The sequence below is a fragment of the Leuciscus leuciscus genome (assembly GCF_965113295.1).
Source record: "Leuciscus leuciscus genome assembly, chromosome: 19".
In the NCBI taxonomy this organism is placed as follows: Eukaryota; Metazoa; Chordata; class Actinopteri; order Cypriniformes; family Leuciscidae; genus Leuciscus; species Leuciscus leuciscus.
The window spans coordinates 15,188,088-15,206,892 of NC_138743.1; the positions used below are offsets into that span (position 1 = coordinate 15,188,088).

Here is an 18,805-nt window from a genome sequence, read left to right on the forward strand (position 1 = left end):
CAATAGTCACATCCATGTGATCGGCCTCTTACAACGAACACACTGCTGAAGTTTAATCAAGATCAGTTAATGTATGCTGAAGTTATAATACACTTCCTGTGTCCCTTATTCGCCATCAATTTGTGTCCTCGCCACGGCCAAACCGTTCAAGATATCAAAAATCCGTCCGCAATTTAGCATCTTCAATGTCTTGTCTGATTTATGGACCAAGTTTTCGGACCCCGTTCAAGGGGGCGCTGTTGAGCCCCCCTGCCACGCCCGGGTACCAGCTTCAGCCCGGCCCTGATGGCCGCGGGTTCTGACCCGTGTGCAAAGTTTCAAGAGTTTTCGAGCACGTTAAGGGTCTCAAAAGTGCCCGAAAGGTTGACAGAAAAATAATAATAATAATAATAAATAATCCTACCGAAAACAATAGGGCCTTCGCCCTTTCAGGGCTTGGGCCCTAATAATAATAATTAAAGCTGCAAGCAGCGATGAAAAGGGCCCTCGCACCCGTGCCACCGCCACCCGGCGCCTTTAGGAAAACAGAGCACGGTGGGCAGTATGTAAATATAGGAGGACTATGTCAAAGTAATTTGTGTTTGCCACACTTCCTTGTCAAAGTAATTTGTATTTGCCACACTTCCTGCTACCAGCAGGTGGCGCTATTGCTATAACCGAATATGAGCATGGTAATGTGTTCAGGACAGGACTCTTATCAAACATGTGAAGTTTGGGGCAGATTGGACATCGTATGCCTGAGGTACTGCAGGCTGTCTGTGGTTGCCTAGCAACATCGGAACTGCAAGCAACATTAATATTGAACTTATCTGATCATACATATATCACCAAAAGGCCGAAATTGGGTGTACGTTTGTCAGGCCACTGAGGGCACACCCTTCGACGAAAACTCAAGATCTTCGCAATTTAACGTCGCAAAGGCCTTAAGATTACACTCACCAAATTTGAAGAGGAACAGATCAAAACTGTAGGAGGAGTTCATTAAAGTACAACATCAGGAAATTACGAAAAATGCACAAAATCTAGGAGGAAGTTCAAAATAGCTGACTTCCTGTTGTGTTAAGGGCTATGCTCCAAGATACTTTTTTGTAGGTATTGGGTCATTACATGTATGTACCAAATTTCATACCTGTACGTGAAACGTAGAGCCGGGGCAAAATGTGGGGGCAATAATTTACCGAATTTGCCCCACCCAATTTTGAAAACCACATCACACGTAAATTTTCACCACTTCTGAAGCGTGTGCAAAGTTTCATGAGTTTTCGTGCATGTTTAGGCCCTCTAAAAAGCGATTCACTTTGGAGAAGAAGAAGAAGAAGAAGAATAAACGGAGCAAAAACAATAAGGTCCTCTCACCATCGGTGCTCGGGCCCTAATAAACAGAGCAATTCCAAGAGGGTCCTCACACCATCGGTGCTCGGGCCCTAATTAAATTATATAGTAGGCCTAGACTATAGACTATTTACTTGTGATTTAGCTGCAATCATGTAAAAATGTTATAATATAATATATTTACGACAGTGCAAGTATTCCACAGAGACTCTAGGGGTCGCTGTTTGACAAAAACACAATTTCTACTTAGTGTGGCTTTAAATCTCTCAAGATCTCAGCAGAGGATTAAACAACTTCAGAAACAGCATTACCAGCTTCACTTATTACTAACCAGATTGACTTTATTTCTGTCAGACGTCTACAAAAGTTTTTATTAAGAATTAACTGGGTTTTTCATTTGTAGTCACCATAACAGTGATTAGTGTTTCCATTAGTTGGGCTCTTAACTCTTATTATATCTTTTGTCATTTTTGGCTGCTGTGACAGTGTGTTTGTTAAACATGTTTGCAGTAATAAAGAAAGATAAAGTGAAATTACATTAGAGGATGGTGGTTACTTCTTGATGGCTTTAAAATCATCATGAAATCAACAAACATGAGCACAATAAATTAATCTAAGCTGACACACACAGATATGTAGTCACATACAATGGTGACAATCAACAAAATATTTAATCAACGCTGAACATCACAAAAAAAGCTACTAAATGTCACAACAAAAACAACAGCAAAAAATAAAAGCAAATATTTAAAATTAAACAAAATAATAGGACAGTTCAGCTGCATAATTTATTCATGCTGCAATGCATGCTGGGAGTTTTGTACTATGCTGGTACCCAGCATGCATTGCAACGAGGTACTTTTGATTGTCACCATTGTTGAGATTCATGTGCTGATTGTTGATATCTGTGTGTGTCATTAACTCTGTTAATTTTCAATGAGAACTTTTGTAGATGTCTAACAGAAATAAAGTCAGTCTGTGAAGCTGGTAATGCTGTTTGTGGAGTTGTTTAATCCTCTGCTGAGATCTTGAGAGATTTAATGTTTTCTTTTATTTTCAGTTGATTTCATCTAAGGCTGTGGCTGAAGTCAGTTGTAGTTCTTGTGTTTCTGCTCTTCTTTCCTTCAGTGATTCTGCTTATTAAGGCTGAAATGACTCCATATTTAATATACACAGATTTTGTGGCTCAGATAAGGTCCACTTATGGTTTATTTCTTTGCTTTTAGCTGACATGTGGCATTGATATGGCCTGCTTGTGGCCCAGATCTGGCAAACAGGAGTGGGGCCACCCAAGGGCCGTCATGTGGCCAGATCGTCATGTGGCCACATCTGTCATGTGGGCCAGATCATCTTTCCACATGTGCCAGATTTGGGCCGTCACAATGTTATTATGTGACATTTTGTCAATGACTACATGCTTTTATTATTATTCACCTTCTTCTCATAAACATCTTGCCACTCAATGCCTTCAAAGAACTTATGCTGCATGATTTCTTTTGCATCATCTGGACCTCCACCTAACCTGCAGACAAAAACAACAACCCAAGAAAAGATAAACAAACACCTGATCAGCCAGATTCCCTGGTTACCTTTAAGGCCTCTTCCAATAACAACTTTCAGAGAACTGTTAACAAAATCAGAATTTTCCTTTCCCTTTTTGCGTTCGTTACCAGAGGGGTTACCAGGATGTCATGTTTGGAGGGGCATTTGGCTTGTTTGGGGGGGCAACATAAACTATTGAAAAAATTGGCGCAAAATTAAGCTATACTACACACAATCTGTTTTAGTGCATATCTTTTTCTAAGCCAGGAACCCAGAGATAGGCACAGACAATAGACTATGTACTATATAGACTATATATAGACTATATTCACCTATTAGACTATAGGGCTATCACATAAAAGTTAGTTAAACCAGGTCAACATTAATAATATGATGATGATATTAGTATTATTATTATTATTATTATTATGATTATTTACAGATTCATATCAGATCACGGTGATTGCCTGATGATGAGTGACAGGTCTTTGCTTGTGAGAACAAAGAATACACGTACACGAATAGGCTACCGAGAAGGACGAGAGACTTTTTTAAATGAATCTGAAGTCACGTTTGTAGGTAAATTAATTTGTTTCTTCTTCTAAGCTGTTCCAGACGTGCTACTATAGGGCTAGAATGCTTCATGAATTACTCTTAGTAAAACACATTAGAAGTCTAAAGTTATGAGTGACACGCCCATTATTTTTAGGAGTTTCTCTTAAATTCGCCAGTTAGGAGCTACTTGTAGCCTCTTATATGATTCTTTGTGAATGCGGCCCCAAGTAAAAAAAAAAATTGAACTGTATGAGAACAGTATTTGAATGTTATTCTCTGGTTGTAAGTGGCTTTTGGATAAAAGTGTCTGCTAAATAATTAAATGTAAATGTAAACATGTAGGCCTAGATAAAAGGAAACATATTAGGCTACAGGGGGTCAGGAGACCTAGAGAGTTGAAATAAAAGCTATTTTTGTGAAACTATAAGAATTGAAATTATGATATGATTAGCAGAGGCAACATAACTTTTTTTTAAATATAGTTGTATTTATTTTTTATTTTATTTATTATTAGTGGTGCTTACCATAGGCAAATTATTATTATTAGTTGACCCTTTTTGTGAACTATTGTAGGCTAAAAAATTTTTTATGAACGTTCTGGTTAGGACTGTTCGTGTTTTATTTAAGGGGCTACTGGAGGACTTTTGAGATCTATAGTCAAAATAGACTTAAATAAATGTATTAAAGTAAAAAGATGACTGTGAAAAATAGTAGTATTTAATTAATGACCGGGGTAAAGCAAGGACAACTACAATTTACCTCAACAAGGCGGCATAATGAACGACACTCGTCTCATTCGTGGAGGTGGAAAAATAAGTTATTTGTGAAATGCAAGATTTATTGTACTAAAATTTAAATGCAAAAGAAAAGGTCTGCTGTTTTTGTCAATTTAAGTTTTAATTTAAATTGTTTGCGAATCAGATTTTAAAATAAATACATGGTTAAATATTTTACCACTTGCTTGAGCAACTAAATATATAAATCTATATAGAAGTAATGCATTGAATAATACGTTGATTAAATTGGGTTTAAACGTGAATACGTCTATTAAAGAGTGTAGGCTATATGTGTACAACGAGAATCGCAATGCTGACAAAACAGCATTTTATTTTTTTTTATAAAAATTGCTGATAACTTCTTGATTTGAAATAAATAAAAAATAGTGAGTATGTGTTTCTGGTACAGCCGCGGATCAGTTAACCTACAAACTGCAAACGCAGCATATGTGAAAGCACTATAGCGCGTGCTGCTCCTGTACCGCATACAGCACACGGCTTTCTCGTCTTACACATCACACACTCCACTGTTATGGTGGCCATTTCAGTAGATTTACTCACTAACATTGTTGTGGAAACACAATAAGCATGGAAACTAACACGTGGTAGTATCGTGCAACAGCGCACATTCTATCAGCTGCAGTTCTGGCGCCTCAGTCCCAATACTTTAAAACGTACTCGGTTACCTAACGTAACCTCGGTTCTCTCTAGAAGAGGGAACGAGTATTGCGTAAGTTGCTTACGCTACGGGTAAAGTTGTCTTTTCTCGAGATCTGAAGCCAAAAATTATCCTTAATTTTGTATTTATTGTCAACGCAGTGCGGCAGACAGCAGACCATGGCAGGCTGTATGAGCGTGCTCATTGGCTGTCCTGCGGCAACTGCAGCAGCCTACCAGTGAGCCCTGCGTGACGTCACGCCCAATGAGGGCGCTTCACGCCCTCCACGCGCCTGGCCCGCCAGAATGGGTGTGGCTAGCGTGTATAAAAGAGGGGCTCACAGGCTGGAATTCTGGTTTTCATAGACTGAAGCGAATAAGCTCGTGGCGCGACACGGCAGGTTACGCAATACTCGTTCCCTCTTCTAGAGAGAACCAAGGTTACGTTAGGTAACCGAGTACGTTCTCTTACGAGAGGTTCTCTCGTATTGCGTAAGTTGCTTACGCTGCGGGAACCCCTTGTCAACGCCGTGCGCACCGAGCATCAATGCATGATTCCCAGGGAACCCAGGGAAAATAACATGCGAGAACAGGCGGCCAGCAACGCGGGCCAGCACGTCATAAGCACTTCATAAGGGTACAGAGCGGCACTGCCAGTCTGTGTATAAACCCGAGGTGAGTGCGGCCAGCAACGCGGGCCAGCACAGTACACAAGCACATCACAGGGAAAATATATAGAGCGGCCTCGCCGGTCCATGTATGAAAAGTGTAAGCCCTAGCGCCACAAGTGAAGACTAGGCGGCCAGCAACGCGGGCCCGCACTAATACATCAGCGCATGATGGGGAAAAATACAGAGCGGAACCACCGGTCTGTATAAAGAGACTTTTATCCCTAGTGCAGCTTACCAGAAAAGCTAGTAATACATAGGAGTAGTCTGCGCATAATAGATGGTCAGAACATACATCCCGCTTAGACTGATAACAGTTTAGCCTGCAAGGCGGGGACTTCCAGATTATAAAATCTCATGAATGTGGAGGGGGAGGCCCAGCCTGCCGCCATACATATGTCGTGAATAGAAATCCCGCTAGACCAAGCCCACGAAGAGGCCACGCCTCTGGTGGAATGGGCTCTGATGCCCATAGGGCACTGCAGGTGTTTGGACGCATATGCAGCTGCGATTGAGTCCACTATCCATCTGGACAGACTCTGTTTCGAGGCGGCGAGACCCTTGGTGCGCCCACTAAACGAAACGAAAAGCTGCTCGGAACACCAGAAGGCGGCGGAGCGTGTGATGTACACTCTCAGCGCCCTGACGGGGCATAGGAGGTTATCACTATCATCACTGTCGGATGCAGGCAGAGCCGACAGGGAGATGATCTGCGCCCTAAAGGGAGTGCCAATCGCTTTTGGGACGTAACCATCAGTGATGCGCGGGTCAATGTATAAACAACCCGGACCCGACCGACGTTTTCAACTAACCCGCCCGCAACTCGGACCGCAAAAAAAAAGAAAGAAAATATTGTACCCGACCCGCTTCCTGACCCGCATTTTTTAAAAGTAGGCTAGTAAATGCATAGCAAGAAATACACATGACAAAGCCAGCACTTTGGTCATTATCTTTCATTATTTCATTATCTTCACCTTTTCTCTTGCCGCCTCCATCTCTACCTGCAGACTGAGCTCGTGCGTCATCTTCGCGCCAGTTATTCAGCCAATAAAGTGTAGGCCTATGTATTTCATAGAAAATTGCATGTGAGCGGAGTGGAGCGGGAGAAAGCGGGCGGATCTTGGACAGAACGCAGAGCGGCATTTTTAAAAGGATGGAGCGTCGCCCTATTTCCCGCTCCAATTTCGCTCCGCGCACACCAAGATTCTGAAGCATGCTCAGTCAAGCCTGACTCAGTCTACTGTTGATGACTGCAAGATGGATTCTATTTTCAGTCAAAACTCGGCTCAATAATGGAGTTCAAAAAGTAGGCTACTTCAAAAAGGAAAATAAGAAGTCATACAGGTGTAAAACGAACTATTATGTGGTAGAAGAAAACGACATCGTTTCAGTCAGTAGGCCTAAAGATTAATTTTGGAATCTAAAAAGACACATCTCTCGAAAACATGCAGTGTGATATGTGAACACGCTGGGAAGAAAGCAAAAGGTTAGCAAATTGAATACGGTAACTTAAAGTGTAGCCTAAATTAAATACAGCGTAAAATGCAAACAATTGATACAAGCCCATTTAAATTTTAATCCTGCGCGCTGCGCACAAGTTCAGTTATAAGAATGTTGTCCTAATAGTTAATTTAGCCTAGGCCTACTTTTAAAACGTTTATGTATATTTATTTTATATTTTTGTTTATATAAATTTTATTTATATTATTAGGCCCATTTATTCGTTTTATTTTACAGCAGTTTGTGTGTACAATGGATATAAGCCCATTTAAATTTTAATCGTGCGCGTTGCACAAAAGTTAACTTATCAAAATTCTGGCCTAATAGTAAATTTACTTTTAAAATTTTTATGTAGGCTATATTTTTGTTTATATAATTGTTATTCATATTATTAGGCCCATTTATTCGTTTAATTTTACAGGACTTTGTGTAGGCTATATTCCTTCTTACATAGGCCTAATTTGTCATTTGAAATAAAACATTTCTATTTGAAAAATGTTGTTGTTGCTCATTAGTTCTTTAGGAGGTAAGGCTGTGGTCTAAGCTACAGTGATATAGGCTACATGTAGATTTTTTTTCCCCTTTTTGGAGCGAGCGGGGGGCGATTTGAGTGGAGCGCGGATCAAACTGCGTTGAGCGCTGATCGAGCGATAATGAGCGGAGCGGCCTGATGTAGCTTTGAGCGGGGGAGCGGAGGGGTGGACAGTTCCGTGAGCGATGAGCGAAGATTCTCACCGCTCCACTCCGCTTATGCTCTCTATACTACTATATAAATTACAAAGGTTTAATTGGCATCTTTATTTCAAACGACCCGACCGGCCGCGACCCGAATATCATTAAAAATATTTTTGGATGACTCGTAACCGCGGGTAACCGCGGGTGACCGCAGGCACCCGCTCATTTCGGATCAACCCGCGCATCACTGGTAACCATGTCTCGGTTTGAGGATGACTTTAGAGTCATTAGGTCCGAACTCGAGACACGCAGGGCTGACAGACAGCGCGTGTAAATCCCCCACTCGTTTTACTGATGCCAGAGCTATCAGAAAAACGTTTTTAAGCGAAAGGTATTTCAAATCCACTGAATCTAATGGTTCAAAGGGAAAAGCTTTCAGGGCCTCCAAGACCAAAGAAAGATCCCAGATAGGAACCGAGGGGGGCCGCGGGGGGTTCATCCTCCTGGCTCCCTTAAGGAAGCGGATAATGAGCTCATTTCTTCCTATTGCATGGCTGCGCGTCGTCTCAGCGAACGCTGCGATATCCGCAACATATACTTTGAGCGTGGAGGGGGACCTGCCCTTGTCCAACAGCTCTTGTAGGAAGGAGAGCAACCGCGAAACCCCGCATGTGCGTGGATCCAGGCTCCTAGTGGCGCACCATTTAGTGAACACTGACCATTTAGACGCGTAGAGTCTTCTCGTGGAAGGGGCTCTAGACTGCGTGATCGTGTTTATGACCCCTTCTGACAATTCAATGGGTACCCGTTGATTACCCACCCGTGCAGAGACCAGCGCTCTGGGTGGGGATGCCATATCGATCCGCCGGCTTGAGAGAGGAGATCTCTCTTGACCGGGATCGGCCAGGGGGGTGAGTGCGACAGCCTCACTAGCTCTGGGTACCAATTTGGTTCCCCCTTCGCGGGGCTATGAGGAGCACTGAGTGGCGTGTTTTCCCTGACCCTCTTTATTACCTGTGGTAACAGAGAGATCGGAGGGAAAGCATACAGCGGGCGGCTGGGCCAGGTTTGGGCCAACGCATCCTCGCTTTTGAGAAAAACCTCGGGCAATGAGCGTTGTCTTTTGACGCACATAGGTCGACTTCCACCCTGCCGAACAGGCGCCACAGCAGCTGGACTGTCTGAGGGTGCAGGGACCATTCTCCCGGGGGAATGTTGTACTTGTACAGTCCGTCTGGACCGACATTCAGGTGGCCAGGCACGTGCGCGGCTCTCAGCGAGCGCAACGAGTGGTGAGCCCACACTAGAAGGCGCTTCGTCAGATTGCAGAGATTTCTGGATCTGACATCGCCCTGTCGGTCCACATAGGACACCACAGACATGTTGTCCGAACGGACTAGTACGTGGGGATCCCGTATATGTGGGAAGAAATGCTTGAGCGCGTTTTCGACCGCTATTATCTACAAACAGTTTATATGGAGGCATTTTTCCTGGTCTGACCACAGGCCAAAGACCGGTTTGCCCTCGAACAGAGCGCCCCAACCTAAGTTGGATGCATCCGTCGAGATAACTTGCGGTGTGAAACGGCTCCCATTATCACTCCCTGCTGGTACCAATCGGCCGCTAACCAGGGTCTCAGCGCTGAAACGCAGCTCTGAGTCACTCTGATTCGTATGCCGCCGGCCGCCCAAGCTCGGCGAGGCACACGGGCGTTCAACCAGCGTTGTAGGGGGCGCATATGTAATAGACCCAGCTGAAGCACTGCTGCAGCTGATGCCATATAACCCAGCATCCTCTGAAACGTTTTCAGGGGTGCGGCGCTGTCCAGCTGGAAAGACGCGGCCAGGCGCTAGATACGGCGCGCGCGCTATATCGACAGCCGGGCCGTCATTGCCACAGAGTCCAGTTCCAAGCCCAGAAAAGGGTTTGACTGACTGGGCAGTAATGAGCTCTTGGTCAATTGACCGTGAGACCCAAGCTTTCCAGGTGGCTGAGAAGCGCAGTTCTGTGGGAGATCAGTTCTTCCTCTGACTGTGCTAGAATCAGCCAATCGTCCAGATAGTTCAAAATTCGCATACCCTGACCTCTCAGGGCATGCGATGTGCAAAATACGCATCTGCAGTCGCCTTTTAGGGGACTGACAGAGCGAAATGCTTTGACGGCTCATATGCTCATAAAAAACATTATTTTTATTTGCTGTCAGAGCCTGGATTCGAACACGGGTCTCTGGCGCAAAAGCCTAGTGTTCTGCCACTGTGCCACAGGGAGAGAACACATAAGCATCCAGTAAGCGCGAGCATATAAAAGAGCATCCTGTTGTGTGTCAGCGTTCGTTTTGCAGGCGTGCGTGTGTAAAACAGGCTCGTTTACTGCAATAATAGTACAGCTAAGGGCAGAATGACCTCCGGGTTCCGATAGCCGTGATGCACGGGCTCGGGAACCTGATTCGGAGGCGCGGGCGCGGCGCGCGCGCTCTTGGTGCTTGAATACGGCGGCTCGCATACAGAGATGGCTGGCCGTTTTACACACATTGTCCCGGTGGCTTTGGACGGGGAACATATTGTGCGAGGGACGGCGCGCGAAAGCGGCGCCGGGGGTGCAGTGTTTGTCAGTATGTGTGAGCGCTAGGGGCGGGCACAGGACTTACACACAGCGAGTGGCCGATAGTGAGGGGCAGTGTAACAGAGCGGGCAGTGGGTAGGTGTGGGCACGGGGCTGTGAACACATGACCTACATTCAATACTCGAGCAGCTTTTGTCCACTTTATGAGAGTGGGCTCTGATAGAGACACGGAGTTCATAGTGCTTGTGTGTAGGGGTGAGCACAGAACGTGGGCACATTTTCTACACTTGGAACACATGCGGCATGAGCCGGATCATCAGAATTGTACTCCTAAGAGATTTCTCTGGGGTGCCGTGAAGACGGTGTTTGGGTGCAGGAGAGCGGGTTGTACAACGCGCTCGTTGGCTGCAAAATACACATCTGCAGTCGCCTTCTCAGGGGACTGACGGAGCGAAATGCTTTGACGGCTCGTATGCTTCACAAAAACAAAATTTGTAATTGCTGTCAGAGCCCAGATTCAAACACAGGTCTCTGGCGCGGAAGCCTAGTGTTCTACTGCTCTGCCACAGGGGGAGTTCACATAAGCATCCAGTAAGTGCGAGCATATAAAAGAGCGTCATGTTTTGTGTCAGCGTTCGTTTTGCAGGCGTGCGTGTGTGAAAACAGGCTCGTTTACTGCAATATTAGTATTTCCAGCAACCTGAACTTAGAGGGGGCTGAGAAATGTGTGAGGATTGGAGGTTGGTCCGGCCTCAGTGGGACTCAAAACACTCTCTCTTCCTAATTCCGTCAGAGAGTGAGGCATTTTAGAGGCGGGTTCGCTTTCTGAAGTTAGAAAGCTGGCCGCAAGCTCGAAATGAACAGCATAATTTTTATTTGCTGTCAAAGCCCGGATTCGAACACGGGTCTCTGGCGCAAAAGCCTAGTGTTCTGCCACTGTGCCACAGGGGGAGAACACGTAAGCTTTCAGTAAGCGTGAGCATATAAAAGAGCGTCACGTTTAGTGTCGGCAATCGTTTGCAGGCGTGCGTGTATCAAACAGGCTCGTTTAGGGAACGAGTACTGCGTTGCAAACGCTGTGGGAAAACTCCTTTTCTCGAGAATATTGAAGCCTTTATTTTAAAACGCATTGCTGCAGCACAGGCGAGAGCATCATGCTCGCGCGAGCGCGCTGATAGGCTGTGCTGAGGCAACTGCACGAACCAATGGCGAGAAGGCAGAGGCGCGCGAACCAATCAGAGCGCTTGGCGCCCTGCCAGACTCGAGCGCGCCAAACAGGGCGTGACAGAAGAGTATAAATACAGAAAAACTCGCCATATGACAGGTCTAATCGACTGAAGCGAAAACACCTGATGTAAGAGAAATAGCACGGCAAGGCAACGCAGTACTCGTTCCCTTATCTCTAAGGGAACCGAGGTTACGTAAGTAACCAAGTACGTTCCCTTACGAGAACGTTCTCTCATACTGCGTTGCAAACGCTGTGGGAACACTATTTAAAACGCCGTGCTATTAGTCTTGTGGCTACTCTGAGAGTCCAGGGAGCCCCGGGACTATGACAGAGTGGCCCGAATACCACAGAACAGAACGTCGGGCCTAAAGAGATATTCATAATGTGTACATAGAGCTGGACCGAAAGGGCCAGTCACCTAAGTATAAAACCCACATAACTCGAGGTAACAACCATATGTCTGAGTCAACACTAGCCTGGGTCCACAGAGCCAGGGCCTAGATGGAGAGAACTCGTGCTTGCAGAGCAGGGACCTCTAAGTTATAAAACCTTGCAAATGTGGACGGAGCGGACCAGCCGGCCGCCGCACAAATGTCTTCGATAGGGATACCACTGGACCAAGCCCACGAGGAGGCCATGCCTCTTGTAGAGTGAGCTCTAACACCTATGGGACAAGGGAGGCCCAGTGAGGTGTATGCCAGAGCAATGGCGTCGACTATCCATCTGGATAGCGTGAGTTTCGTGACCGGAAGACCCTTGGTCCGGCCCCCAAAACAGATAAAAAGCTGTTCAGACTGTCTGAAAGAGGCAGAACGCTCCAGATATATTCTCAGACCTCTGACGGGGCAGAGCGTGTGAGCATCACTGTCTTCTCCCGAGACTGGGAGAGCTGACAGAGAAATAACCTGGGCTCTGAACGGAGTTGAGAGCACCTTAGGTATATATCCATGTCTTGGCCTAAGGAAGACTTTAGAGTCGTTAGGGCCAAACTCAAGACAGGAAGCGCTCGTGGAAAGCGCTTGTAAGTCCCCTACTCTTTTAACTGACGCCAGTGCCAACAGCAGAGCGGTTTTCAGGGAGAGGGGTTTTAGATCAGCCGACTGAAGTGGTTCAAAGGGGGGTCCCTTACGAGCCCGTAGAACCAGGGAAAGGTCCCAGGCCGGCACTGAAGGTGGCCGAGGCGGGTTAAGCCTTCTAGCACCTTTAAGGAAGCGAACTATAAGGTCGCTTTTACCTAAAGAAGATCCGGCTACCAATACGTGAAATGCCGCAATGGCTGCCACGTACACCTTGAGCGTGGAGGGGGAGCGTCCCGCGTCCAGCATCTCCTGGAGAAAGGATAGTACCATAGGTACTTCACAAGTGTGTGGGTCGAGGTTCCGAACTAGACACCAGCTAGAGAACACTGACCATTTAAGGTGGTAAAGACGTCTAGTAGACGGAGCTCTGTCCTCCATAATAGTATTTAGGACACCCTCTGGGAGGTCCTGGGGTACCCGTTGAGCGTCCACACATGTAGGGCCCACAAGTCGGGACGGGGGTGCCAGATAGTCCTGTTCGCCTGAGCCAGGAGGTCGCTCCTCAGTGGAATAGGCCACGGGTCTATTACAGACAGTTGCATCAGCTCTGGGAACCAAGTCTGGGTTCGCCAGAGGGGGGCTACCAAGAGGACTGCGCACTTCGTGTTCCTGATCCGTTCGATGACCTGAGGGAGCATCGAGACCGGAGGAAATGCATAAAGGGGAAGGTTGGGCCACTCGTGGGCCAACGCATCCCTGTTCTTTGAAAAGAAGATTGGGCAGTGACAGTTGTCTTCTGAGGCGAAGAGGTCTACCTCTGCCTTCCCGAAGACCTCCCATAGTAGGAGAACCGTCTGGGGGTGGAGTGACCATTCTTCTGGGGGAACGTTGCCCCGAGAAAGCATGTCTGCTCCTGTGTTCATCGTGCCCGGCACGTGAGCTGCCCTGAGCGAGCGCAGGTTGGTGTGAGCCCATAGCAGTAGCTGTGTGGCTATGGCAAACAGGTTGCGGGACCTGAGGCCGCCCTGGCGATTTATGTAAGAGACCACTGACATATTGTCCGTCCGGACCAAGACGTGGTGTCCTGCCAGGTATGGAAGGAAGGTTTTTAGGGCTAGAAAAACCGCTCTCATCTCGAGGCAGTTGATGTGTAGGCGTTTCTCCGAGCTCGACCAGAGGCCGGAGGCAGGCCTGCCCTCGTACAGGGCTCCCCAACCGGAGTTGGAAGCATCTGTCGAAATGACCCTCCTCTCTGAGACTACCCCCATGCTTACGCCCTGCTGGTACCAGCTGGCATCTTTCCAGGGGGCCAGAGCTCGAATACAGCCCTGGTCCACCCTGATATTCAAGAGGCCTGAGCGCCAGGCGTGGGGTGGTACCTGAGGTGCTAGCCACAGCTGAAGAGGACGCATACGCAGTAGGCCTAGTTGGAGTACTGATGATGCTGAGGCCATCAGGCCCAAGATCCTCTGAAACGTTCGGAGGGGTACATAGGAGCCCTCTACGAACGACGCGGCGAGCTGCTGAATCGATAGAGCACGGGCCGAGGTGGGCCATGCTCTCATAATTACAGAGTCGAGAACTGTTCCCAGGAACGTGATACGTTGGCTGGGCAACAGAATACTCTTGGAAAAATTCACCCTGAGCCCTAGGCATTCCAGATGGCTGAGGAGCCAGGCTTTGTGAGTATGGGACTCTGCCTCTGACTGAGTCAGTATGACCCAGTCGTCGAGGTAGTTCAGAATGCGCATTCCCCGCTGTCTTAGGGGGGAGAGAGCTGCATCCATGCACTTCGTGAATGTACGAGGTGCCAGTGCCAGTCCAAATGGTAGAACTGTGTACTGGTATGTCTGTCCCTCGAAGGCGAATCTCAAGAATGGCCTGTGGTTGGGGTTCACTTGGATGTGAAAATACGCGTCTTTTAGATCTACTGAAAAGAACCAGTCCCCTGGGCGAATCTGCGCCAGGATGTGTCTGGTCCAGGCTTTCCGTTGTCCGGTAATTGCCGGACATTGGCCGGAAAAAAAATGAAATGTCCGACAAAATTAAATCTCTCCGGTCAAATTGTCCGATTAAAATTACCTAATAATCCCGCCCCCCTAACACAATCTGAATTTGAGAATAAGCCTAAAATGTATAAAACAAAAATACACCAACCTTTGGCTATGTTATAAAGGAACAGGCTCTACCGTTTGAAAGTTATTAAACAACATCGCATGCTGCATTTCAAATAAAGCGCACGCCTAAAACGGCTGTAATATAGACCTAAACAACGAACGAATGAGTGAGACGTTTCAAATATGGCCAGGCCCAGGCAGACTAGCCGTAAAAGCTTTTTTCAGAGGCCAGACGCGACGGACGATGGTGAATCAGGAACGCCTGAAGCCTCAGATGTCCAGACAGCTCCACCACCACCGGAGAAAAAGCAGAATCGGATCAAGACGAAGCAGCGAACCAGCGTGAAATCGAATTTGCGATCCACTCAGCGAATCCACTTTTATGTCCTCAAACGCTCGTTTTTTGGGGTCGACAGCTTATGAAAACTTATTTCTGGGTTTCTTAGCTTGTTTGCTGTACACCTTGTCACATAGCAGCTTTTAGGCATTATTCTGTCTTTTGTTAGAAGCAAGAAATGACAAGGAGGCAGCCTCTCGCAATGCAAAGTCAATGGAGACGGTTGGTTTGTTTTCCCCCTTGGTGGGCGTGGTCTTCAGATTATGACGCGTTGCGCTCTGTCTCTATGAAACACCACGTTTCCACCGCAGGAACTTTCCCCAGGAACTAGGAACTTTGGGCTGGTACTCGATGTGTTTACACCGCAGGAACCAGGGTCTAAATGAAGTTCCGGGTAAATATTTCCCCCTCCGATAGTCCCTGCTCATGAGGTAGTACTTTTTCAAAGTTCAGGAACTTTCAGGGGTGGGACTTGTGCGCTGCACAAGCTGATTGGTTGTGTTCACGCCGCATTTTGGTTGGATGACTCCACGCAGCATTTATTTATTTTTAACCTCCCTTTTTAAAAAATCTATTGCGGTTCGTGTCGTGGCTTCATGCAGTAAGAGTTGTCTGTCTGCAAATATGGAATTTAATAAAAAAAACTGGTGGACTGGCGACGAGTTTCAGGCTTTATTAAGGGTATTTGTGGAAGAGGAAACTTTCTGCGCGTTCGTCCCAGCCATCTCACGGTCAATGTCCGCAATAGCTGATAACATACACATTTTATATCTTTTTTTTTTTTTTTATGCTCAAGATGCTTTATAGTTCATGTTACAATGCATTGACATGACTAAAGTTTAGGTGTTTTTTAAGTATTCCAAAATTCAAAACAGTGTTCATCTAACCAATTATTTTTTATTTTTTTATTTTTTGACAACATTATTTATTTTATTATATGACAACAAGACTTTGAAGGTTCAGAAGACTTATTTTCTCTGATTGTCTAGTCAAATCATCACATGATCAGTTAATTCAAAGAGAATATCCATAGAAATGGAGTCAGTTCTTTGGATTTCCCTCAAAAAAATCTCCACAGAATTATCATTATTCCCAGCACATAGGAAGTCTTTCAAGAGTCCTTGAAAAATATTCCTGGTATGACTTCAAGAAGTTTCCTGAGACAATACCAAGATGTGCGGAAGAGTCTAGGCTGAGGGTGGCTAGAAAATAAGAGAGAAATATCCGTCATCTGTATGCTTTGATAATAATTGTGATGTGAAATCCCTTTTAATTCAGTTCATTGGTCTGGAAATGCTTCATGGCCATTAACCACACAGATCTGTCATGGCAGTGAGCTAATAGCTTCATTAAAGTGCAACTCTCTATCTAGAGCATCAGCCAGTCACCTGACTGTAGTGAAAGGTTGTCATTTTGTCACACTTCTACTGTCCTAAAGAGTGCTTCTGTCATTTGACACTGACAGTGTCATCTTAAATGAAGTTAGTGAGCAAATTATTCCAATTTTTTTTTTTTTTTTTTTTTTGGCCTGTCAGTAACACAGATAACACATGACAGTACGTATGTGTAGCTATGCTATCATCATTCACTGCCTGTTTGTTTGTTTTTTATTTTATTTTTTTCTTCTCTTTCTCTAATATTTATTTTTTTATTTTTTTCCTTCTTTCTGATTAATTAATTAATTTAATGTCGTTTTATATACCCTTTTATTTAATCATACTGTGACAGACAAGACCAGGGGACAGAGAAAACAAGAGAGAGAAAAAAGAGAAAAATTTTATACATTTTATATCTAACGTTAGCATTACGAGCTACTGAACACGCTTTATCAGTGCTCGTCTCTTTTCTGCCACAGCTTTTATTATTAAGTCATTATGTTTACACATTGTCATCTATTGCAAGGCACTCCAAACCATGTTACAAATTTACTATAACAGGATTGAAATAGCGCTTTGAGGTTAGTAACAAACAACTATTTACAAGACTGTCACTATTTATGATTGATAGACGGGGTTCAGGCTTTTTTTAAAGCGTATTTGCGAAAGAGGAAATTTTTGCGCGTTCGTCCCAGGCATCTCACAATAACTGATACGTTGTCTAATTTTATACGCATACGAGCTTTCTGAACACGCTTTAGTATCAGTGCTCGTCTATTTTGTTTTGTTAATTACCTCGTTAGTAAACCAATACATAACTGCAGCACAGTTTGAATCTCCTCCATACTTAAATGTGGCGCTCAAAACTGATTACTGTCCGTCGCAGACTGGGAGGAGCAGTTGCGTGCAGTTTACCTTCCCGGTACTTTAGACCACGGTGTAAACGCAGAAAGCAACCGGTCTGGGGCAAAAAAAGTTCCTGGGAAAAAAGTTCCTGGGACAAATTGTTCCGGGTAATGTCGGTGGAAACGCGGCTTTAGTGAAACACTTTGAGGCTTCGTTTGGCCATAGTCACGTGACATGGGTGTTTTGAATCACGCTTCGGATCAGTAGGCTTGTTCGACTTCATACAGCTCTGCGCAGACCGATCGGCGGCTGACTTGAAGCAGTGCATGCCGGTTAGAAATTTTGTCCGACTTGATACAGCGCCGACGCCACGTGACTGTGACATTTGCCATCAAAGTACCGCGAGAGCATTTCGAGAGTAGCCGGAGAACTCAGCCAGCGCAGCTTCTCTTTTTTTTTTTTTTTTTTTTTTTTTTGACACTTTTTTCAACAATTGCACAGTTTACAGGAACGTTCATCTCCATTATAAAAATAACATATTGTGCAGTTTCCAACATTGCAGGTGTTTTAACATAAACAAAACAAACAAAAAACTCACATCATCACATTTTGCCAGGGGAAGTACGGATTTACAAAAAAATATCAAATTGTTTACACACATTCACAGTTTTTGTTGCCTTTTGATTAAAGGAGACATATCATACTTTTAAATTGTTCCTTTTTACACATAAATCATACATTTGTAGTCTATATAAAACGGAACTGCAATGCTTGGGTCTGAATTCCTCATTATTATAGCTCCACAGGCCCCTTTTCTACCCCTTTTCTGATGTGCGTCTTAGAGCAACTCGTTTTGGTGCGGTCTCTTTAAATACAACTGAGACACTTCATACCCCGCCCCCTCTCCAGGTTGCAGAGGTTCAACTCCACCCCGTTCGGCCATTTTTGTAGTTTGATAGCAGAGATACGATTATCTAGTGGCACAGAAACTTTTTATTCACACGTTATTAACAAAATGTCAACAACGGAAGACTTGTCCAGCCAGCCTTACATGTTCGAGCCAGAGTCGGAGCAGGAGCCGGAGCGAGATGAAAATGAAGACGACGAACCTGCAGAACAACGTCTTCATATGGATGTATGTATCGCAATGGTGTGTTACTGTATTCACACATGAAACTTTGGTCTTCCGACCTTTTACCACCGTGTCGATTTATTTTGATTAATATGTGCGAGGGAGAGAGAGCAAGACAGCGTCTAGTTTGGAGACGGTGATGTCTTGTTTACACTTTCGCCTGGCTCTGAAGAGAGAGAGTGAGCGCGCGCGCGACCGGGGTCTCTCTCTCTCTCTGCTCGTTCTTTCAGTTAAACATGCGTCCTGTCCAGGGGGGTAATCGAGCTCTCGATTTCCGTACCACCCCCGGCGGCCGCCATTGGCTAACAAGCCTTCACCTGCTGTTAGCATCCCATTGACTCCCATTCATTTTGGCGTCACTTTGACAGCGAATAACTTTACATCTGAGGCGTTTAAAGACTCCATTTGTCCATTATTTATTTCTAAAGAAACACGACAATGTATAAAATGCTCCATTACCTTGTATCTTACGTTATGGCCCCG

At 45.4% G+C, this 18,805-nt stretch overlaps 1 protein-coding gene across 5 annotated transcripts in view; it reads right to left on the minus strand.

The window, feature by feature from the left end:
- Positions 1-18,805, minus strand: part of LOC309482898 (RAC-alpha serine/threonine-protein kinase) — a 115,411-nt gene that overhangs the window by 11,380 nt on the left and 85,226 nt on the right. For all 5 annotated transcript variants that reach the window (XR_014200417.1, XM_082148495.1, XM_082148496.1 and 2 more), the window contains one exon: positions 2,767-2,854. Coding sequence is in view for 4 of the 5 variants with exons in the window: in XM_082148495.1 (XP_082004621.1) it covers positions 2,767-2,854 (88 nt within the window). In the remaining variant the exon portion in view is untranslated. The remainder of the gene's footprint in view (positions 1-2,766; positions 2,855-18,805) is intronic.